This window comes from Varanus komodoensis, unplaced genomic scaffold, assembly GCF_004798865.1.
Source record: "Varanus komodoensis strain SLA01 unplaced genomic scaffold, ASM479886v1 scaffold37, whole genome shotgun sequence".
In the NCBI taxonomy this organism is placed as follows: Eukaryota; Metazoa; Chordata; class Lepidosauria; order Squamata; family Varanidae; genus Varanus; species Varanus komodoensis.
The window spans coordinates 1,323,025-1,347,527 of record NW_025335889.1 but is presented as its reverse complement, the minus strand read 5'-3'; the positions used below and the strand labels follow the sequence as shown (position 1 = coordinate 1,347,527).

At 42.9% G+C, this 24,503-nt stretch overlaps 1 protein-coding gene across 1 annotated transcript in view; it reads right to left on the bottom strand.

Moving 5' to 3' along the window:
* KCNB1 (potassium voltage-gated channel subfamily B member 1) overlaps positions 1–24,503 on the bottom strand; it is a 186,556-nt gene that overhangs the window by 159,632 nt on the left and 2,421 nt on the right. Inside the window, exons 2-3 of the mRNA XM_044440317.1 lie at positions 23,297–23,566; positions 22,902–23,164 (exon numbers count right to left, since the gene is read on the bottom strand). Coding sequence (XP_044296252.1) covers positions 22,902–23,164; positions 23,297–23,468 — 435 coding nt within the window. The 5' untranslated portion in view covers positions 23,469–23,566. The remainder of the gene's footprint in view (positions 1–22,901; positions 23,165–23,296; positions 23,567–24,503) is intronic.

Genomic DNA, 24,503 nt, shown 5'->3' with positions numbered 1-24,503 from the left:
GAGAACTTAGAGGACACTTGGGAACACAGAGCAGCTCTTGTCTCAGTACTGAAATAGTAACAGGTGTCATGACGAGGATCACACATGGTTAAATGTGGCAGCACCTGCTGGGATTAGTCAGACTGTTACCTGAGAAAGAGAGAGTAAGAATAGCTGCATGCTGAATGACCTAAGATTAATATGGTGATGTGGCAATGAGTGTTTGTGCATCAGGCAGAACTGAGAACAAGGAATCTGTGATGTTCAGAGACACTGATGCCAGCACAGCTCGGGTTGGAGGGCTTTTTGCAACCTTTCCCTGTGTACTCAGAAGAGTCAGTATTAATGGCACTGTTGGTGCAATCAGTTTGCCTTAAGATTACATGGGATTCAAGGATTGCTTCATACTTACATGTTCATCACTTCAAAACATGGATGCTGAACCTCTTTCAGCTGAATTCAAATTGGGAGATGCTTCTGGGGGCTGCATTCTGCATTCATTCCCTTGAGATCGGCGGCAGAGTCCCTTCTCCGGGAACCCTCCGGGAAAGATATTAGGAGGGTGAGTACCCGGAGGAGGGCCGTCTCTGCGGTGGTGCCCCACCTATGGAATGAGCTCCCCAGAGAGGTCTGCCTGGTGCCGTCGTTATTTGTTTTTCAGCGCCAGGCCAAGACCTTTTTATTTAAACGTTATTTTAATTGTTAATTGCATTTATTGATTTTATATCTGTGCCGAGATGTCTCCAGATTTGTTAGGTAATTATGATTGTTTATTTGTTTTGTAAGCTGACCCAAGGCTTTTTGCGAATGGGGCAGCATAAAAATATTCTAAATAAATAAATAAATAAAGTGGGCAAGGTGAAAAGCAAAAGTGGCCATACCCATATGTGTAGCAAAACCTTAGGGAAAGTATTTTCCGTCTTACAGAATGAAAGCTGAGAGAGGTTCTGCAGCCCTGCTTCACAACAGCATTCGGTTATTAGTTTTTGCCTGTTTCACTTTAGTTTTACCCCATGCGGGATGCTTTTCAATGGAACCAGTTCAAGCACTCAGCTGCCGCCCATCAATTGAACCGTAACCAAGAGCAATGTAATCAGTTTGTGTACATGCATGTGTGCATCGTGCTTCACAGATTATCCAGCTGGCACCCCGGAATGATTCCCACCTGATCAGGTTGGCTTGCAGTTCTGTTTCCCAGGCAGTGTCCACTGCTTGGCTTGCTTTCCTGAGTCATCAGGGACTATTTGCTCTGCAAACGTCTGGATCACAGTGAATGGATGCTGTCATCTGGAATCAGCGGGCTCTGATCCAATCCTGTGCCAGCATGCCATACTGCAGCCGCACAGGACTCCTTTCCCTGGGACTTGCTCATGTAGTACAAGAAGGGGAAATGTCCAGATCAGAAGGGAGAATGTCCTCAAGTGCCTCCAAATCCCTTATTAAACTCAGTGCATTTTGGAAAGGACTTACCCTGTGCAGGCTCCCTTTTCGCTTTTCCAAATGGGCTGCACAGAATCTCTCCAATGCATCTTCTCTCTTAAAATGCTCAAAAACAAGTAGGGGAGAATAGAAACACAGCAACCGAACAGACTGGACCTGTACTTCTCTATGTGATGCAACCATTACAGAGAGTGACAATGCCTTGGATAAGAAGTGACTGTTGGGGACGCTGGAGCCTTGAACTAGAAGATCGGCACAGCTGAGGCTAGACAAGGAGTGGGCAGCTTGTGGCCACTTGTGCCTTCCATCTTAATGTCATCAGCCCTAAACCTAATTTCAGAAGCTTTCTGCATGCAGTCAGTTCAGACCTCTGGCAAGAGCCAACAAGATAGGAAGAGAGAGAGAGAGAGAGAGAGAGAGAGAGAGAGAGAGAGGGAGGGAGGGAGGGAGGGAGGGAGGGAGACAGCAACAGGGAGGAAAAGCCAGAGAAAGGAGTGACAGAAGCAGAAAGAGAAAGAGGAAGGCCCATACAGTGCTAGCTCTAACTTTGCACACCACTAACACACAGCCCTGACGGGTTAGTCACATGGGAATGTGACCCGCAGCAAGATAAAGGGTTGCCCAACTTTGGGCTAAGCCCTGCCTCAGCCTGACCCAACCTAGCACCTTCCAGCTGTATTGGAGTATAACTCCTAGCTAGCAGGATCATTGTTGATTGGAGTTGCAGTCTAATGCATCAGAATTAAAAATGAGAAAAAAGTGAAGCCCAATAAAGGATGAGGATGGATATATTTTTAAAATGCTTCAGATGACAGAAGCCAACACAAGGCCAAGCCATCGCCTCTTCACATGCTGGAAAGCATTTTTTGTATGACAATGCTCTTATTTCATGTTTACACCCATTACATTTCTATACTGCCCAATAGCCAAAGCTCTCTGAATGGTTTACAAAGATACATTATAAAAAAACACATACATACTAACATAAAAAAACACATACATACTAACATAAATGTGCAACACACAGGGAGAGAGAGAGATCAAAAGCAGTTCTAAACAATCAAGAAGAAAACATACAAGACCTGAGTAAACACCTGATTACATGTCTGAGAGGAGAAGGTCTCCAGCCGGTACAAAGAGAACAGTATTGGCACCAGACGGGGAGACCTTCATGTTTGTGGGGACCACTTTTGAGGAAGCCCCTTCCCTTCTTGCTGCTGTCATGCAGCGGACACCTGGAGGAGAGCTTTAGATGACACACAGGTTGGTTCATGTTGGGAGAGGCACTTCCCCAGATGCTGCAGTCCCAAACCTTGAGAGGCTTTATAGGTCCAAACAAGCACCTAGACTCTGATCCCAAAACATAAAGTCAGGGGAAAGAAATAGTGATACAATTTAATCTCTAGCAAAGAAATTTGCTGCCTTGGGGACCAGGGATGCTTCAGCTCCGCAAAACTCTCTGAATCCCTCTTTAAAACTTGGTTTGGTTCATTCCCGTTCTTCAAAACCTGGTTTTTATTGTTGTTGTTTTCTAGTCATTGTTGCCATTTTCATATACCACCCACCCCCCATAGTCAAAGCTCTCTGTGTGGCTTACAATTATTACAGCTAGTTGTGGCCTGCAACTATACAGAATGCAATATAATATAGTACAAAATACAGAAGTAATTAAAAGCATCATAAATGTTCACTGCAAAATTTAAACAATTTCAGCAACTAAAAAGTTCATACAACTAGACCAGTTTAAAGTTTTTGACATAATCCACCCCCCACCCCACATATGCCATTGAGAGCCAATTAAATGCCATTAAATGCCTTGACATAGAGGGCAGCCTTAACTTGCACCAACAGGAAAACCAAGTTGGCACTGGCTGGGCTTCAGAGGGGGGAAAATTTCCCAATCAAAGGGCATCACTGAGAAGCCCTCTTCCTTGTTGCCACCAACTGAGCGTCCCTCAGAGGTAGAGCTCAGAAGAGCCCTTAGCAGAAGAATGGGAGTCTTTGTTCAAAACAAACATTAAAAATGTGGCTCTCCCTGCATAGTTGTTCATTCACACAGAAAAAGTGTGCCTTTCAAATGGGAATTTGTGCATTATTTCTTGGTTAACTAGTGTAAAATGCACACTTTAAAAGTATGATGTTTAAAAGAAAATGAATACTTGTAAAAATGCACACTCTTAAAAATGGTCCATTTCTTTAAATGCACATTTTTAAATTGTGCTTTTTTCAAACACAGGTTCAGAACTTTGCCAATATGTTTGAAGAAAATGCACTCCCGCTCATGTTCCGGGTTGCAAATGGTGCATTTTCATGGGATTTACCTGGATTCAGGTATAGCTGTTCTTGAGTTCAGCCTGACCCACCCAAGGCATTTTTGCCAAGCAAAATTGGGATGAGGCTCAGAGAAATCTTGCAGTGTTCTCTAAAGGTTCTTTAAATCCAGACTGTTTTAGAGAAAGGCGAGAGTACATTCCAGTTCCTCAGACCCCTCACAGGAAATCCTTCTACTGCCAGACAACTGCTTTTTTAAATGAGGAAGCTCTTGGCATATGTTCCAGTGTCAATTCAATTTTTCCCCTTGCAGCAGAGACAACATTTCCTGGATCATAATGAAACCAGATTCCATATTTCACCCATGTCTTTGAGCTTAATTACATTGATACTGAGATAGTACAGCAATAAGTAGATTGGATTAGAAAAAAGATCTTAATGAAAGGCAAGTGCAAAGATATATATAAGAATTGTCCCAATCAACTTGAAAAGCTATTTTTAGGCAAGGCTTCTTGTTGCTAGCCTTTATCTTGGGGAAGCTTTCCTGCTTTGCTGCTGCCTGGGAATTTCCATTCGAAAGGCATCACTTGCATGCTACAGTGCGGATGCAATCCAAACGACAGCACGCTGGACTCTCCTTTAATATACTGTAGCAGCCGCTGCGCAGGCTTTTTTGTTTACTAAGGGTGAGAGATGAGCTTTTGATGTTTCCAAGGTGCACGCTAATGTGAAGAAAGCCAATATAGCTACAGGTTGTTACCTGGGACCAGTACTCTGCCCCTGTGCCTTTGTAATAATAAAAACATTACTGTGATGTTTTTCTAAAACATTGCATTAGCACCTATTTAGACCGCATCTGGACATCACTCTAAAGCAGCCTTCCTGAACTTGATGGCCTCTGGATGTTTTGGGCTACGTCTTCCCTCATGCCTCATCATTGCAAGCTTTCCTTTCCATTTCACACGGGGCTGCAAGTATCTGTGATAAGAAGGTATGGCAATCTTAACACAAACACTGGGTAGCTGCTCAACCCTAGTTTGCACAGGAGGAACAAGGATTACCCTCCCCAGGCTGATGCCTTCCTGATCCTTCCCCCAGCTGAGCAACAGCAGCTGCTTAGGGAAATCCCTTCATTCCACAGCAGTAGTCCCTGAGTTGCAGCCAAGCCTAGGCTAGGGACCAGCTAGAACATCATTCCTGGGCAATTTGATGATTAAGAACTGCTCCATGCAATTGAAAGCCATTTGCAGATGTACAGCTTTGTTGTCTCCAGAAAATAAGATGCCATTTGTCAAAGAACCTGCTTCGATAGATAAGAGGACACAGATTTTCATTCTAGAGGGGCCTCTTTTTCCTTCCACAGGGAGAACTCTGCACTCTAAACAGGAAAAACACACCAAATACAGATGAAGAAACAGACATGATAAAATCTGGGCCTCTGGAGATCCCAGTCCAGCCCTCTGGGGTTCCCTGGAAGGCTAAATACCTTCCTAATGCCCCATCTGCTTTCCTCCACTCACCAATTATTTGGTGGTTTCCTGTCTGTGTTGCAGATCCTCCTGCTTTCTAAAAGTCACTAATTAAGTTAAATTATGCTGTCTTTTTAGTATTCTGGCCCTGCCTCCATTCACAAGTGAATCCCAAGAGCTTCCCTAAAATAGAATTTGGCCCTGGGGCTTGAAAGAGGTTCTGTACTCCAAGTTTAAATTCAGCATGCATCCTCCAGACAGCTCCAAGCACACCCAAGCAAAGACGCTACAGTTGTTCCATCTTTTCCTCCTTAAAGGTAAGACAAAAAACTGAAGGAGTGTTGCGAAACCCAGGATTCTAGACCCCCTGTAAAATCCCGTGAATAATGCAGGGCAACTACACAAAAAAGGCTTTATCTGGAAGAGTTACTGTAGAAATGTGATGAATGTAACAAATGAAATGAAATGGAGAATTGCCATACAGAAGACATACCCAAGCATGTACAGGTTGGCTTTGAGCTACATTCTGCCATCTGAACTCACAAGTGTTTCAATGCTATCTGCCTTCCCGAGAGATTCCTCATGCACTGGGGTTCACTTTTTTCCTCTCAGTTTTCATTCTCCAGAGCAGCCTTCCACAATCTGGTTTGGTAGACTGCAACTGTGATCAATCCCAGCATGGCTGCTGGCTGGGGACAATGGCAGTTGTAGTCCAACACATTCTGAGGGGCACCAGGCTGGGAAAGCTGATCTAGATGTAACTATGGACTTGGCTTGTATGACGTGACAACTCAGCACTGGTGACCAGCTATGGTGGGCCATTGTGTCATGCAAACCCAGTGTGGTTTCCGCCGGGTGGCTTATTTTTCCTGAGCAAACCACCCTAAGATTCCATGGCTTGTCTGAGGGTTGTTGATGCACATGGCAATGGTTGTGTTATCTGAACCTGGTAGGGTGATTATAAAACGGGTTGCCCGGAATGGGTTGCAGCTGCCTGGCAAGAGTGGCAAAAAGCTTCGCCCCTCCTTGCAGTCTTGCTCATGCTGCTGCCATCGTCACTCACGGCTTCCTGGCTGACAGACGCAATTCTCCCCACTGTGTTGCTGCCTTGCTTTGACATTTGTGTATGTTTCCCGATTCTGCTCACTGCTCTGTTACCTGAATCAAGATGTGATGGCAAGCAACCGGAGCAAATGACAAGCGAGAAAGTGGCTCGGAAAAGGTGCATTGGCAGGAGGGAGCGGATGTGCTTCCTTTAGAGTAACATGAAGCAGACTTTTAAAATCATGTTGTTTGCTAGCTAGCAGAGTAAGCACTGAAGTGGAGGAGGAGAATACGGGGATGCTTGGCAAAATAGTGATAATTATACAAGAGTAAAAGTCCCCAGGAGAAAAAAGCCAACAAATGGGCCATCACATTGATGAAGGCTCATGCTATTAATTCCATTTGGTGAGCAGATGTGTTGAGGTGGGAGAGTCGCTTGGTAGCCAGCAGCACCCGCAGACCAAATGCAGGGCATGTGCTGACATACCAATCAAGGCAACAGCAGTCTGCTGCAAAGGCTCCTGGGATACATACTGGAGCCAGCAAGAAGACAGAGGGGAATGGGTTCAGGGATAAGCCCCACTAAGCCCACTTGTCTGTGGGGAGTGCCATGGGGTGTTCAGCCAAGAGCCAGCCCATCGTGGCTTATTTGCAGGGTGGCTTAGCCTGACGAGCAAACCCACCCAATTTAATTACAGGGGGAAGCCTGAAAACACTCCTGACTCCCAGCTGGACAAATGCCTAGAATAAAGGCACCCTGCATACATCTAAACATCTAACCAGTTTAGTTCCAGGTGATTTGAATGGCACATGTGCAACACTGAAGTGGTACTAAGGAACATGACAGTGTTCCATTTCAGCATTCCCCCAGTAATGCAGCAAAGCTTGTACTACCAAAACATCATTGAGAGCCAGTAGGAAGCAGGAGTTAGGCTTGGCCTCAGGTGAGCCAGGTTGTCTGTTTCTCACCAGCCATGAAGCTCACTGGCCAACCTTGGCCCGCTCAGTTCCTCTCAGCCTAACCCACCACACAGGGTTCCTGTGAGGATGGAACGGAGAGCGGGAGTGTGGACACCATCTAGAGACCTTGCGAGAGAACACATGGTTCATAAATATGCACTGTAAACCTTATTAAGCAGTGCACTGTTTTCAGAAGAATAAATCTCTGGCCCTTAATTTGCCCGTCTGATAAAGTTGTCAACATTGTATTTGCCTGGATGCAGCACGTCAGTTATGCAAACACATTTATTTTGGTTTTACTCACTGAAACCAATTCCTGTGTATAATCAGCATTTATCCTACTTAGCAGCAAGGACTTTCACAAATTGAACTGGATGGTAAATGAGATAGTCAGAGAAGTAAACTGAATGAGATAAAAATGAATATCATCTGAATGGTGAACCACAACTCAGTATGGATTCCTTCCTGAAACTAAACCTTGACTACAATCCATTATCTACCTGCAGCTAATAAAATCATGTGAAACCTTATCTGTGCACTCCCTTCTAGATTTTGAACCCATGTTCAGAAGATCAGAACATCTGCATTTTTCTCACAATCTGGAATACCTTCCTAGAATTAATGTTGCTTCTCTGATATTCCTCCTGAGAATTACCTTGCATTTGGTGGACTACAGACATACCATTTACTTGGCCTACAGACATATCATTTGCCAGCCAGGCAATAGCAAGAAAACTAGGTGACTCAATATTTTCTGTCATTCAGCTGACATAATTAATGTCTGGACTGAAGTGTGCATTAATGTCTCATAGCCTGGCAAATGTTTGTTGGCACTGCCCAGTTAAAACATACAAAGAAGCTTCCCAGGGACACTGTGTGAATCAAAAGGGAGTAAGATCACTGAAGGCCCAGCTTGCCAAGAATTAATACCAACAGGGCTGGGATGACTTTGTATCCACATACTGGGGCCTGAGCTACGTATGACACAGATGGATCAACACAGGAGAGGGATGTGGCTCCATGACAGAGCACCTGCTTCTTATGAGAAGGTCCCAGCTTCTACCCCTGGAATCACCAGGAAGGCTTAGAAAAGAATCGTCCCTAAATTGGAGAGCTATTGCCAGCCACTGTCAATAATATGGGGCTAGATGGACCAATGGTTTCACTTGGCATTCTGTGTTGCTAAGTTATGATACTCATACTGCTACACAACTGAAGTTCAATTGGCAAGTTTTATTTTGGAGAAAATGCAGCTGTGGAGCCCTGATCCAAAAAAAAAAAAAAAGGCTCCTCACCCAGATCAGGGGACCATGCCAGTTCCTGAGAATCATTTCATCCACTCCTGGATACAGTGTATACGCAAAAGTACTGCTTATATCTGGTGGTCCGCCAATCCAGCTAGGGAGCACATTCTGCATTCTAGCCCTAGGGGATGTTTCTCTTTAAAAGCAAAAGCAATGGCTTTAAGTGCATTTTTTTTTAAAAAAAACATGCTTTTTCAGAACTTATAGTGCAGTCTTTCCTAACCTGGTACCATCCAGAAGTTTTAATCTATAAGTGCCTTCTGTTTCCAGCTAGCCAGGTCAATGTTCTGGGATGACAGAATTTGTGGTCTAAACAAGCTGGAGGGTGCCAGGTTGGGGAAGGTCATTAGACTTTGCCTCATCACCCAACCAATCTCTATATACCTTGCCATTTTTTCCTAGCTTCCAGAAAATATGTTGCTTCTATCACAAATCTGCCAGAGGTAGGATAAAGGCCAGCGTGGCAAAATTTTTGGACTAACTGTTCATTGTAGGGATTATGTGCTAACAGGTGGGAATAGCCAAGGTCTTTCATTAAGGGTCACTTCTACAGAAGTTTTGGGCTACAATTCTCATCAGCACTAGCCAGAATAGTCAAGGATAAGGGATGGTGGAAATTGTAGACCAGAACTTCGGGAGAACCATCAGTTGCCTATTTCTGTCCTGTGATAATAGTGATCTATTTATTTATTAGATTTTTAGCCCACCCCATTAGCCACGAGGCTCCATAGTGATGATCATGTGACAAGCCTAGCATGTGAAATGGTAAGCAAATTGTGTGTCGTGGATATTTAATTACTGTCAACATACTCAGAGAATATCTGTGGTGTGTCCATATCCATTTTTTTAAATTCTCAGTTTATTGATATTGGACACACAGTAAAAAATTAACTTCAACAACAATCCAGACTTACAAACCAAACTCCAAAGTACAACAGAAATTCGCAAGACCTCATTATCACAAGGTCCATTGAGTGTAAGCCAGAAGGCCTACCTGTTACAACTGAATAAATGAAACCCAATTCTGTGGAAATGTTTCTGATATTTTAATTATTATTAAGAATAATAAGAATTCTTATTGTTAAGAATGTTATTTCTTCCTTCCTGCATTGTGACTTTATTAATCACATACTATTCTGGGGAACAGGGCCTTTTTGGCAGTGGCACCCCATCTATGGAATATGCGCCCCAGAGAGGTTCACCTGGTGCCAAGGCTTTATTCTTTTTGGCGTCAGGTGAAAACCTTTTTAATTTCCCATTATTTTAATGTCTAATTGGTTTTAATCTGGGTTTTACCATATTGAGATGTCGAATGCTGTGTTCTGCTTTGTTTCATTGCTTTACTTTATTTCATTTTATATGTTGCTTCTGTTGTAAGCCATCCCGAGACGTCAATGGTGGATGGGTTATAAAAGCTTTAAGTGACTAAATAAATAAATACATAAAAATTCCATGGGGAAGCAGTGGCGCAGTGGCTTAGTGATGCTGGAACTGTCAGCCAGAAATGGCCAGCACTCCAGTGGTCTGAGCCCAGCCTCCACCAGACGGAGTGTTCTCCCATCATTTGCCCCCAGCACCTAGGCAGCCTAGCAGTTCAAAAGCATGTAATGCAACTAGATAAATAGAGACCACCTCGGTGAGAAGGTAACACTGCTCCATGACATCGTGCTGGCCACATGACCGCAGGATTGTTTTCAAACAGTGCTGGCCGATGGCCTCAAACAAAGAGATAGGCACTGCCCACTATTAGCCACTGGCTAAGCAAATTAAAATCAGCAGGGACTCCTTTACCTTTACTTTATACTATTCCATATTTTCTTCTCCACTGACAGCGATGGTAGAAGGAAAGAGTTTAACTTTTTTCCAATAATACACATGCAAATAACCATCTATCCACTGCCTTTAACAAAAAAAACCCTTGACAGGTCAATAAATTAGCACTACTCTTTCTCAGATATCTAATAAATATTTTTTAAAATGGAGACATTCCCATCAGATACCTGGAAAGGTCTCACTTCCCTTACTCCTCTCCAGCAGATTTTGAAAAATTAGCAGGGGAAGTCAGTCATTCCTGTGTCAGTGGGCTCCTCACGTATTTTAGCTTTCAGCTGCAGCTTTATAGGAGCTCTCCGTGCTAAGGAAACTATTTTGCAGAAGAAGTTCAGCACCATGGATTGTTCTTGTAACACTCAAAATAAAAGCTGCTGCAGTTGAAAGGTTTCACTGACCTAGGAATCACCGGCTTCCCGTATAAACTGGGGCACATTTTTGCTAGTCCAGTGGGCATACCATGCTGTCTAATGCTGGGGAAAAACCTGATAGACCTCTTACAAATAGATGCATGCTTAATCGGAATGCCTAACACTGTATTTCCCTATTCTGCTTTAGAACAGCAATTCCATTAATATTGCTTAGGTTTAATAAGATCTTACATGTTTCTGATAACAGTCTTTTTGCCTTTCCTGAATGGATTTCCCCCCACCAGATGGTATTAATACATGTATTTATACCTATTACCATGGTTTGAATATCATTTCGAAACTGCAGGCACCAGTAAAATGGTAAGTAGATTTCAGGTTACTTGCATATCCGTTGGCCGCACCATAAAATAGCTCCTTGGGAAGCTGGAATCTAGGAATGCCCCCTCTTACCTAAGCAGCAACATTTTCCATTTTTTCTCACTTATTTAAATCCATATCCATTAATTACAGGGACTGAATGAGAGGTACCAGAGGCCAATATTGAGCTATACTTACCACAGATTCTATAACTGTGTCATACTTTATTTGAATACAGTAACCTATTTTCCTATATATTATCCCAGGCCCATTCAGACAAAGGCATGCCGATCCCTTACCACTCAATACCTGAAGTGGAACATCTTCACACGTATGAAGCCATTGTTCTTAGCCCACCCACATTGAACCATGATGATAATACATGCTATTAGGAAATACCGACTCACTCTTTTCTATTGAATACTGCACAATGTTTGCTTCCATTGAAATACATCTATTAAATTCTACATAGGGATGCACAGATTTTGTTAATTCTTTTCCTTCTGCATTTTGTAGACTGGCAGGCCTCATCATCTTCTCATTGGGGATTTTTTGAAACAGAAATTTGTTTTGCATATGCTAATCTGCATTAGGACTATGCTAAAGCCTTTGATTGTGTGGATCACAACAAATTGTGGCAAGTCCTTAAAGAGATGGAAGTACCAGACCATCTTATTTGTCTCTTCAGAAACCTATATGTGGGTCAAAAAGCAACAGTAAGAACTGGACACGGAACCACTGATTGGTTCAAAATTGAGAAAAGTGTACGGCAAGGCTGTATACTGTTGCCCTGCCTATTTAACTTATATGCAGAGCACATCATGAGAAAGGCTTGGAATTAAGTTGGAATTAAGATTGCTGGGAGAAATATCAACAACCTCAGATATGCAGATGATACCACTCTAATGGCAGAAAGTGAAGAGGAACTAAAGAGCCTCTTGATGCGGGTGAAGGAGGAGAGTGCAAAAGTTGGCTTGAAACTCAACATTAAGAAAACTAAGATTATGGCATCCGGTCCTCTCACTTCCTGGCAAATAAATGGGAAAGAAATGGAGGTAGTGACAGATTTTATTTTCCTGTGCTCCAAAATCACCGCAGATGGAGACTGCAGCCAAGAAATTAAAAGATGCTTGCTCCTGGGGAGGAAAGCTATGGCAATCTAGACAGCATATTAAAAAGCAGAAATGTCACCCTGCCAACAAAAGTGCATATAGTCAAGACTATGGTTTTCCCAGCTGCAATGTATGGCTGTGAAAGCTGGACCATAAGGAAGGCTGAGCGCGGAAGAATTGAGGCCTTTGAATTGTGGTGCTGGAGGAGCCTCCTGCGAGTCCCTTGGACCGCAAGGCGATCAAACCGGTCAGTCCTAGAGGAGATCAACCCTGACTGCTCTTTAGAAGGCCAGAGAGTGAAGATGAAACTCAAATACTTTGGCCACCTAATGAGAAGGAAGGACTCCCTGAAGAAGACCCTAATGCTGGGAACAACTGACGGCAAAAGAAGAAGGGGACGGCAGAGGATGAGGTGGCTAGATGGAGTCTCTGAAGCAGTTGGTGCGAGCTTAAGTGGACCCCGGGGGATGGTGGAGGACAGGAAGGCCTGGAGGAATGTTCTCCATTGGGTCGCGATGGGTCGGACACGACTTCGCAACTAACAACAACAACAACAACAACAACAACAAAAATGCACACTTGTGCTAATATACTATTGCTTTTTAGCACCAATATATATTAGCATATATCCTCCCTCGTCCTCCAGAAATGAAGAACCAAGTCTAAAAGTCTTTCAAATCCACAATACTGCGGGGGAAAGCCTGCTATAGAAACCATGGATCAGATTCCTAGAAACGCAAACCATATGAATCTGTTAGGGATGTTCTTCCAACATGCCTAGTTCTGACATTGTTTTGCACCTTTTATTTGGAAAGGCTATGAAAGAAATAAACAATTATTTTCAGTAGTATTTTTATTTTAAATATGTATGCCTCAAGTATCTAAATACACAAAGGCTAACATTTGTAACAAATTTATTTCAGCTCTGGGGGGCTATCAATATTTGTTTTTCAAAAACACAAATGTGTTTTCAATGACAGACAGAGAAAACAAACATCAATCACGTTTATAGGGCACCTCTAAGGAAACCTGCAGGAAAATCCAGTGTTCCGCAGTGATGAAAGAACATTTAGGGAACACTCCACCAACAGCTTTTAACTCAACTTAATCCAGCAGGAATGACAAAAGAGGTGATGAAGACATAGCAGATGATGGAAAGGAGAAGCCAAAGGCCAATAAAAGCTGAGTGTTGCAAAGTGCCCTCCATCATCGCTGCTAGCTCTTGTTTTCCACATCCAACAAAAGAGACAACTGTCTTCAGATGGCAGCCACAGACACACGCAGTGAGTGTCTGTTGCTCTGACTTCCCTGATCCCTGCCGTTTTCGTGCTCACTGCTTCTAGTGGGGTGACAACCGCCACGGCTGGCAGCATGCCATTACGAATCTAAGTTCTCAGGTCAAGAGTGCTTGCCCAGTGTGCTTGGGGAACACAGGGCTGTCAAGCTGGGGTTTCTCATGGATTTTGACACTCATGCCAATGACTTAGCTTAGTTTGTATACCGAGTGAAGCAAATCACAAACGTTATTAGGATCAGGGGTGTTCCTGGAACAGGACTGGGTGTGCAAAATATGGAATTACAACCTCCTACACAGGCAGCATCCTTCCATCCTGGCTCTGCAGCGGGGCAGCCTCCCAGTCTTCAACACAGCTGCCTGCTGAGACTTAATGATAATGTATGATGAACAAATCCAGTGGTTTCCTTCCCACTAGGGATGGATGAATCCATCACTTTTGTTTCTCCCACATTTCCAGATGAATCTGCTTTTAAAACAATCTTCATGGAAAAAACACATTTAAATATGCATTTAAATATACTATGAGCCTTTTTCCAGAAAATACACATTTAATATGGTAAAAATAATTGCTTTCTTAAAAATTGAAATAGCATATTAGAGCATGGTGCACTACAGTTAGTTTTGGATTAACATAAATACAACAGAACAAAGATGTATAGATTTTAAAGGTTACAATTATGACGAATTCATCTGGCTGGCTCAGTGCTGACTAGAGAGCCTTTTTCAAGCGTTGCCTGCATTACTCCAAAGATTGGTTAGATGTTGGGTTGCCCAGGAGAAGGAGATATCTTGCTGGGATATAAAATAAATGGCCCTTTCAAAGAAAGAAAGCCAGTCTGTTGGCCACAGGACAATGCCACCTGTTCAACACAAAGGATAATATTGATGAAGTGGTTGCACACAATGGGTTGGGATGAACTTGAGTTGTGTGCAGCTTGCAGTCATCAGATTATTATAATCGGGCACAGCTCTTTTACTCATAACAATAGAACAGAGCCTAAAGTCTGTATGCAGCACATATGGAGGCGAACCCCTTAAAACAGGGCCAAACATAAATGATACGTGATTGGCTCTTCTGCTTTAAAATAAAAGCCAAACAAAGCAAAAAGTATGGATGCAGGTCATTCTGAATTCACTGCAAATAGCAGCAGTGAGAAAGGGGAGCATTTAAATTCTCCAGTTTACATCTTCTCCGGGCCCCGAAGTCTTCTCTTGCCAGTCTTAGTAATGGAGCAGATTCCCACAGAGATAGCCTAACTCTAAAATAGTCAGGCCCTAAATTATTAAGAGCCTTCAAGATTCAACAAGCACCATGAACTGAGCTGAGAAAAACAATCAGCATCTAATGTAGATTTTTCAGTAGTGGGATGATATGATTACGGTTCTTTGTGCCAGCCTAGCTGCCACCTTTTGCACCAACAAAAGCTTCCATATTTTCATTATTGGTAGCCCCTTACAGAGTGTGTAGCAATAGTTTAACCATGCTGTAAGCAAGACATGGAGAACCACAGCCAGATTCAACTAATTCTGTAACAGCCACAGTTGGTGGACTAGACAGAGCTATGTGAAGGCACTTCTCCCCTGTCCCCCACTGGTCCCAGTCACTAAAAGATCCAGGGATAGTGTAGGATCCAGGAATGCTTCCAAGCTGCAAACTGGATGTTTCAGGAGGAGTTCAACCCCATTCAGAAGAGATTCATAGACTCATACAGTTAGAAGGCGCCCAGTCGGTGCTGGACTCCCAATCCAGATTCTAACCAGGCCTGACCCTGCTTAGCTTTCAAGAGTGGCAGGATCGGGCTTTCTACTGACCAGCAGCACCTCTGTCTTGTCTGGATTTAACCTCAGCTTGTTCATTTTATGTGATCTTGTTAACAGTTGGGTAGTTCTCCTCCTTTCCCCCAGTAAATATTTGGAAAAGATTTTGTAAGAGCATTTACAGTAAATTCTGAGGAATCTAAGTGGAAGTCACAGGCAGGAATTTGGGACTGGAGAGGTTGTGTGTTAATATCCTTGAACAAGAACAAGTTTCCTTTCTAACAGATAAGAAGCACCTACTGTTTTTGCTGAAACATGTGAAGGCTGACACATCACAGTCCTATTTCCTCTGCCTTGGCTCAGAAGGCCAAAGATGGCCATCATCAGGCCATGCCACGCCACCATCACAAGTGGGTGCTCTCTTTCTCTCTCTCTTTCTCCACACACTCGCACTTTATTTGCAGATCTTTGCGGAGGTAGCAGCTGCCTTGGAGCCATTCTTTCTGCTCATAGGCAGTTCCTAACTCACCTTGTGTCAATGGAACGGAGTTCATGCTCACAGAACAGGGCTTTCCAGCTTTCCTTCTTGCTCTGCAGCTCCCCCTACCTCCTGCAAAGCAGTTCCAGAGCTGGAGAACTGTCAGGGAAGGTGTGGGTCAGTGGTGAAATGGAGCCAAGGCTTCCAGGGGACATGTTTTCTCAGCAAGAATGCTGATGTCATCTGCCACCTCCCTCAGAATTTTTCTGGCAACAATCTTTGCCAGAAATTTTTGCAACAATTTTTGCAAAAGGTGCCTTGGGCTTGAATGAGCCAGTCAGATCTGCGAGTGTCACAAAAGACTTGTTCCTGCTAGAGAGGAGACTTCCTGATTAAAAGCTGCCTGAACTCTGGTACTCTCAGGGTTATGGGGACTGTGGTAATGAGAGCTTGTACCTTAAAGGGTAGCTCTGTACTTTATGAAGTACAACTGGTGTGTGTGTGGGCAGGAGGGGAAATTGAAGAATTGGTGGAAAGAACTGTTGTTGTTGTTAGTCGCAAAGTCATGTCCGACCCATCACGACCCCATGGACAACATTCCTCCAGGCCTTCCTGTCCTCCACCATCCCCCGGAGTCCACTCAAGCTCACACCAACTGCTTCAGTGACTCCATGCAGCCACCTCATTCTCTGCCGTCCCCTTCTTCTTTTGCCATCTATTGTTCCCAGCATTAGGCTCTTCTCCAGAGAGTCCTTCCTTCTCATAATCTCCTCTTAAATGCACTCAGAAGAATGCGGGACCTACGTAAGCTAATACCAAGAACCTCAACCGTAGAAACTTACCTCGTACATTTACTTGCTTCTGCGGTCTAGTCTAACTGAGCATATTTGTCTGCAATTGTTACATGCGTTCACACTGGACTTTTCTTTTCAGGAGCTAAACCTAGATTCAACTTGTAAATCACAAAAGACATTTCCTTGGCAAGGATGATGATCCTCCTATACTATAAATCATGGAACATCGACAGCCTCTAATGGATTTTGATCTGGAGCCATGGATAGCCTAAGTTGGAGGCTGATGTTTTGGGATCCCGAAAGCATGCCAAAATATCCTTATAAATTATTCACATTTAGTACCATGACATCTAAAATATAAGAAAAGGCAGCCTGGATCTCTCTGTTGTGAGAGATAAAAATGGGAATTGGCTATTGAAAGCAGTGCAACATTCCTTTCCCTGACACACCACATCAAATAGCTCTCAATCTTTCAAATGCTTTCCAGAATTGCAAAGAAACTCTTTTCGTTTTACTCTCGCTTGCCATGCCCAAGCAGCAGAATCGAATCCAGGCTCATGTGTTTCAACTGATTTGCTAAATGTATCATTCAATATAACGTATTAGTAGGGAGGGACCAACCCAAGCACTTCCATCCACTGTTCCATCAATTTGTTTTTGACAGCCTTTTCCAAACATTCTCCCTTCAGAAAAGGCTAAATTGATTTGTCTGCCAAGAAGGCTCTAAGGATAAAAACAGAAAACTAGAAGATGCCATGTTGGATCAGACCAGTGGTCCACCCAGTCCAGAAGTCCATTCACATGGTGGCAAACCCATTGCCCACAGGATCCTTCAAACAGCTTTGCTGGAACAGCTCTGTCCTGCCAAGCTCTCCAATAAATGGCACGCACAAGCATACTGCCTCTGGTCCTGACCATCAAGGCTAGAAGCCATGAATAGTCTTCTCCTCCATCAGTTTGTCCAATCCCCTTTAAAGGCAGCCAAACTGGCAGCCATCGCTACTTCCTGCGACAGTGAATTCCATAGTTCATCTCTGTGCTGTGCAAATACGTACTTAAACACAGACAGACTGTTCCGAATCTCCATCAATCAGCCTTATGGGGTTATTCCAGGATCCAGTATTAGGGGAGAAGGAGTAAAATGTTTCCTTTTCTACTTTCTCCAGACCATGCATAATTTGAAACACCTCTATCATGTCTCCGCTTACTTGCCCTTTTTCTAAGCTGAACAGTTCTAGTTGTTGTAACTGCTCCTCATAGGGATCTAACCCCTTTGTCATTTTAGCTACTCCTTGCTACACTTTTTTCAACTCAGTAGTGTCCTTTACTCCACTGACCCCATCTTGGATGCACACCTGAATGTGGCCAGCGAGTCTGAGAGAAGCCAAGAGCAATGCCACCAAGAGGCCAGAGTCTCTTACTAGGTCACCCAAGAGAGAATGATCAAAGCTGAAACATCAGATTGAGAAGCAACCAACCTCTCCAGCAGTGGTTACTATGCGGCGGCAGTAATTGGAAATGATGCTGGCACCACATCTTTTTCAGGTTCAGCAACCAGAACTGTACACGGCATTCTCACAGTGGTCACATCACATATTTGTACAAAGACAGTATGATCTTGGCAGTTTTATTTTCAGCTCCTTTCCTCATTAGGCCTAACTCCATGTTAGGCCTACAGAATCTTCCACAGAAGATTCTGTAATATATTGTACTCACTGTAGCCAAGACAATGGAGAAGCTTTTTGGATGTCCCTATCGCACTATTTCAACTTCATGTGAATCCTTCATCACACCTCTTTTTCTGTGCTGTACAATGGAAGATGGATCATGGTGAGCTGTCACTACTTCACAGCAGCTTGGGCAAGTTCAGGCTGCAGCTGTATGGTGCAGTGCCTACTCTGCATGCAAAAAGTCCCAGGTCACATTGTTGAAATGTTCAGGTGGGCCTGGAAAAACCCTCTCCTGAAATCCTGGAGAGCAGCTTTCAGTCAGTGTCAAGTGTACTGGATTATATGGACCAAAGAAATGACTCATTGTAAGGCAGTTTCTATATTTGCTTAATATGCAAGATTACATAAGAGCAATCTTATGTGATTTAGGCAGAAAAAAGTCCCACTATTGGCAACATGCCAACAATAAAGAGCCTTAATAATAAAATACAGATTAAACCCAAATTCTGAATTAAAACATGAGAACAATTACACCTTTGAAAGATTGAAATACACAACACTCAAAGAAATCAACAGCACCAACCAATTTTCTGTTTACATCCCATAAAGGGACGATGTTATTGCTGCCATGACAAACTTTGTCCTCCTGGTATCTAAAATTCGAATTAATGCTAACTAACTTCTCATGAACTATGTGCAAAGACAAATAGGTTTCATGATTACGAATTCTTGTTTTTAATGTTCTGTGTGTTTAAATTCCATGAAAGATGACCTTGTTGACCATGATGAACTTTGCTCTTTTAGCTACTAAACTCAAGAGAACATCTTACCTCCTAGGCAGAATGACAATCCAGTTTTGTTGATTATTATTGTAACAATAAGCATTGTCTTCATCGAATTAAAACTGCTGAGCAATAGACTAGCATACGTGCAAGACACCTGCCTGAATAAAAACGACTTTGCCTATTGATGGTAAAACAAAGAAAGGGCCAACCTAGCTTTCTCTGGCAGGGACTCTCATAGTTTCCTTCTCACTGAGAAGGTCTTCTTTTTGCATCCACATCAAACCTGCCTCAGATGGTCGTGGTACTGAGAGATGGACTTCCCTTGAATCTTAAAAGCTGGACAATTCCCTTTAGTTAGCTCCAGACTACAGACTTGTTGCAGCATTTTGGACTGGCTGAAGTTTCCGAACAGTTCTCTCAAAGGCAGCTTCAAATAAAGAATGTTGCAATGCTTCCTCCCTATGTACAGAAGTGTAAGCTGGACTGTGAAGAAAGCTTACAGGGAGAAAATTGATGCATTTGAGACGCGGTGGTCGGGCAAACCTTTGCGAATGCCCTGGATTGACAGAAAGATGGACAAGTGGCTCCTAGAGCAGATCAAGCCAGAACTTGCCTTGGAAGCAAAAATGGCAAAGTTGAGGCTGTCAGACTTTAGGCACATCATGAGAAGGTGCGACTCACTGGAAGACAACCATGTTAGCGAAAGCTGAAGGCAGGAGGGAAAGAGGAACATCAATGATGAGATGGACTGAGTCGCTAAAGGAAGCCACAGCCTTGACAGGACCATTTGAAGATATTCATTCCTAGGGTTGCCATAAGTTGGAGATGACTTGGCATCTCCAACCTTGACTAACAACAAAACCAGTTCCTTACAGTTCTGATCTTTACACTGGAAAAAAATGTGATAAGCTTCCACATAACCACAGGATTTTTCAGAATGCCATCTGAAAATCATTGGTTTACTACAAGATGCACATACACGCATACATTTGACCATCTTATGGTCTGCAGTTTTAATACTATATGCCATCACTTTATTAGGCTTTATACTTGCACCAAGTTTCTTTGCATGCATGCTATTGCTACTGGAAATAATGCAGTTTCAAGATGATACAACAGCAGCCAAAATCGAATTAGCAATAAGTTTGGTGATTATTATTATTATTATTATTTATTTACTTTTGGAGCTTTAATCTTTCCAAAGTGCATGACCTGTTTCCACCAAAAAGAAATCAGAAGAGAATCTGATGGAGCTTAAGAATAGCTTTTCATATTATATTTTGTAGAAAGACACAGATACTTGAGTATCAAAGGCATATATACTATATGGCTCAATCAGAACTAAACAAAATCAGTACTTTAGTCTAAAATACATGGAGGGCAGTGCCTGAAAAAAGACCCATTCACCACTTCTGGGTATTTTAAAGGCAAAGGGGAACTGTATACCCATATACATGTCCTGAGTGATGTAGTTTGAATGCATATCGTGTTGGATATCTGCAGCTGAAGGATGCATTCTAAGGATCTGTCCAGTATCAAAAATTCAAATCTAGCAGCATTCATTGGGGTTCCATGAATGGAAGGCAGATAATGCAACAAATCTTTCTCTTCCCTCCACCTCTGCAACCCCTTGACACCCCCCTCCAAAAACCCCCTCCACTATGGTGCTGGTGGTCCTCCAAACCTGGGTGGTTTGTGTCACAGAATTGCAATGGGAGAAAAAGAGTCATCCAGTACCAGACAAAGCAATCGTGTGCCGGAGCCAGGTCCCTTTGTCAGTTTTTGTGTGACACCTGCCTCCCAATGCAGTTCCATGCAACCAGGGTAATGCAGGGAGGGTTGTGCTTCTCTGAAGGCGGGAGATGTTGCCCAGGGTTTGTGGCAGGAAGGAGAGAAGAACTGTAGAAGGTGCCTTTTGCTCACTCAACCACTGGCTAGAACTCATTGACTACAAATGGTAGCACAGCGTATTAAAAATTGTATTAAAAAAGACAAGGCAATGTAAAGGTCCCAAAGTGAAGGGCTCTTGCCCAGAAAAATGAATTGCAAATGTATTGTTATTGTAATTGTATTGTTACTGTAAGCCGTCCCAAGACGATCTGTAGGGGACGGGATAGAAAAGCTTTAAAAATAAAATGAATAAAATTAAGCACAGAACAGCTTAGTTGGGACTATTTTCCTCCCACCACTTTACAGCTAGGAAGAAAGAACAGGTACTATCTCAACCAGTTAGAAGGGAGTAAGGGAGGTAAAGAAGTGCTTCCCTAGAACATGTGACGTCATCTTTTACTCATGTATCCATATTTCCCAATATTTTCTGTTCTGACTGGCAGCAACTCTAGCCAGAGACGCTGCATAATGCTGCTGCCTGAAATCCTAAAATCCTGAAGTTGCCATGGACAGAACCTGAGTCTTCCTACAAGTAAAGCATGAGCTCAACTGCTAAGGTTTGGGTTGTGCCATGGACTCTTCTGGAAAGTTCTTTTGACAGCAGATGCCACCCATTTTCTCTCATGGCTTCTCCCAGTACAAATGCATTTCTAGTCCCTCAGTCATGCAACTCCTGGCTTAAGGACAAAGCAAACATCTCCTCCATCATGAGTTACTTTCTTGTTCAAGATACACACACATATTGCAAGGTGAAAGAACGTGCTCCCAAATGTCTACCACAGAAATACTTTTCCGAGTCATCACATATGATCATGAGGAACACGGGCATTTAGCAAGCAGGCTGATTTGGTCTCATCAAGGTGGAGCGTTTGACTCAGCATACCTTCTATGGAATCGCATCACAGACAGTGCAGAGATAGTGGTTTGGAGACGTTATCACAATTATTCAAAACTAACGATGGGCTCTACTGAAAACAAAGTCAACATTTTCATATCTGTGAGAAATGTTTACAGTTAAATGGGGGGAAAAGAAGAAACATATCACTAAACAATAAACCTAAAAGCTAGCACTCTGCTAGCACTCTGCAGATATAAGAGGTGGCTGGTGTATCTGGTATATTTTGTTTACTAAGCCACCAATGTACAGACTGGGGCAAAAGAAAGGGGGACACACTTGACAGAGCTAAATAAGGAAGCTCTCCAGATAATTGAGGTTTGCATAATGAGGTGACACCTTCACGCATTTTTGTCTATTATTTAGGGCAGCTGACAAATAAATCCATGCAATTTACTTTAAAAAGAGGGCTGAATTTAGCTGCTATCAAACCAATAATACTTGAAACAGACATATACAAAGACAACAAAACTTTTAAACCTGCTATATTTCACTCATGCCAAAAGGTATTTTTCTTTGTATATCAACAGGAGATATACCTGTTTTCAAGAGATTTGGCAACACTCCATCCAAATAGTCCAGGCAAACAGTACATTCATTTTGGCAGCGTTCCAATCAAATACTATATTTATGCATATATAAATAATATAAATGTATTACACATCTAACCTTTGCTATAGGCAATGTTGACATAATCCAACCTTCCTCAGCCAAGTACCCCTAGATATGTTGGACCACAACTCATCCCCAGATGGCATAAACTGTGATGGTATTGGCTGGGATGATGGAAGTTGTAGTCATCTGGAGGGCACCAGGTCAGAGAAGACTGGTATAATCCTTACAGACTCAAGTGTACCATTTCTTCCTAATCTTCCAGCCATTACTTCAGTTTGCTATGAAAAATCCTCTATGGTTGTGTCAATAAAAATATATCAAATGTAGAAAGTCATGCCACTATCTATCTCCCTTTCTCTTACAACTCATACCAAATCACAATCACAATATGTATGTTGAGAAAGGAAAAAAACAACAGACGCCATAGAACTGAATGGGTTTTTTCAATCCTTTTTGATGCCAAATACGACGGGGAACAAACAGGGCAATGGAATCAAAAGCTTGAAGCACCATATTCCTTCTCATCTGATCAATATACACATATCCTATCCATGAGAGGGAAAGAACTTGCTTTAAATTTACCTTGGCAGCTACAGAAGAATTGGGCTTCTCCAGAAGGTCCCAGAGTTTTTTCCTCTTCTCGGCACAGCAGGTGTTGTCAAACTCCTCTCCTTCCCTCTCCCGCATTGTTTCTGCTTCTCTCTTGAGCTCCTCATTCATCTGCTCCTTTTTCTGGTGGTACCTTGCCTGGCAACAGGACTCCAGATAGATCTCATCAATCCCCCAATAGTCCAGTTCTTGGCTGAAGGACAAGGCACACATTTCCTCCATCATGTGCAGCTTGCCTGTGCGATAAAAGTTTAAAATAGAAGTAAATGCCCCTGGGTGCCTATCAAAGAAATACTCATTCTCCTCTAAGTTGTAGTCATCACATATATCCATCAGGGATTCATGGGTGTTGCAGTCTCGGAGCTTACCCAACCTAGTCCGTGGTAGCCTGTCCAAAGTCCTCCATAAAACCTCATGGGCCAAGCCACCCACATTAAGCTTGACCCTTCTGGAGCAGGCCTTGCTCCTGACAATTTCCATGGGATCCGGAGGCAAAGAGGTAGTAGATCGAGATCCATGCTTGTTCATTCCTGCAGGCATTGCTTGTCTCTGTAAGGCTGGAGCAGGGTTATGGTAGCTTCCAGGGTATTCAAACTTCTGAGCAGGATCTCTTCAGCTGTTCTCTGTGTCCTCCATACCTGCAAGAAAAATAATCCATAGAACCAATGTTGACTTCCTAGAATCAATGGAGAACCTCTTCCTTTGCTTGTGGACTGTCTTCTGGATCAATTAATTAGGCAGACCTGCAAGTAGCCCTGTTCTGCTCCGAAAGCAACAGGAACAGCCAGAGCACAGGTCGCTGTTCAGCTTCATGGTGCTGAAACTGAAGAGAGACTCACAAGGGGAAGTTCACAGAGGGATGTGAGGGGGGTGGGGGGTGTTTGTGCCAGCTTTTTTGCCACTAGGCTAACAAGATGTTAGTGTGGTCTTCACTAGCTCCATACTTGAAAGGAACCTATTCTAGTGGGACCCAGTGTACTTTCCACAGCTTTAAGTACTGAACAAGGTTTCCTAACGCTTGCGATCCCCTGGCATTAGCTTTGTGTGTTGGTGGGACAGATGAAAAATCTGTTCATGGCAGCATCATTCTGAATTAATTTTTGCTCTTCTTTCAATAATGTGCATTCCATAACCTCTTCACCTCTACCCACATTCAATTTTGCCTGAATTTTACTTAGCTTTGTTGTTATTTGTTGCACAACTGATATCTCTAAACAAAAAGCAGACAACATGGTACCTTCCAGATGTTTTGGACAACAATTCCCATAATCCCTAACAATTTCTGGTTGGGACTGATGAGTGCAGCTCATCATATGGACGATTTGGTATGTTTTATATTGGCCAACCACACAAAGCCCTTGCTTATAATTTTAGAAAGCAATATTTTCAATGCTTTGGACATTTAAAAGCATTGTTTTCACTTAGGTAAAACACATACACAGGGATAGACGTCCAGGCAAAGGGCTTGATTTTTGGTGTGGTAAAAAGTTTGATCTTGTTGCACAGAACAAATTATTTCATACAATCATAACAGGCTTTGTTTTTAAAGGGATAGGCAGGAAATTAGATTTGTGT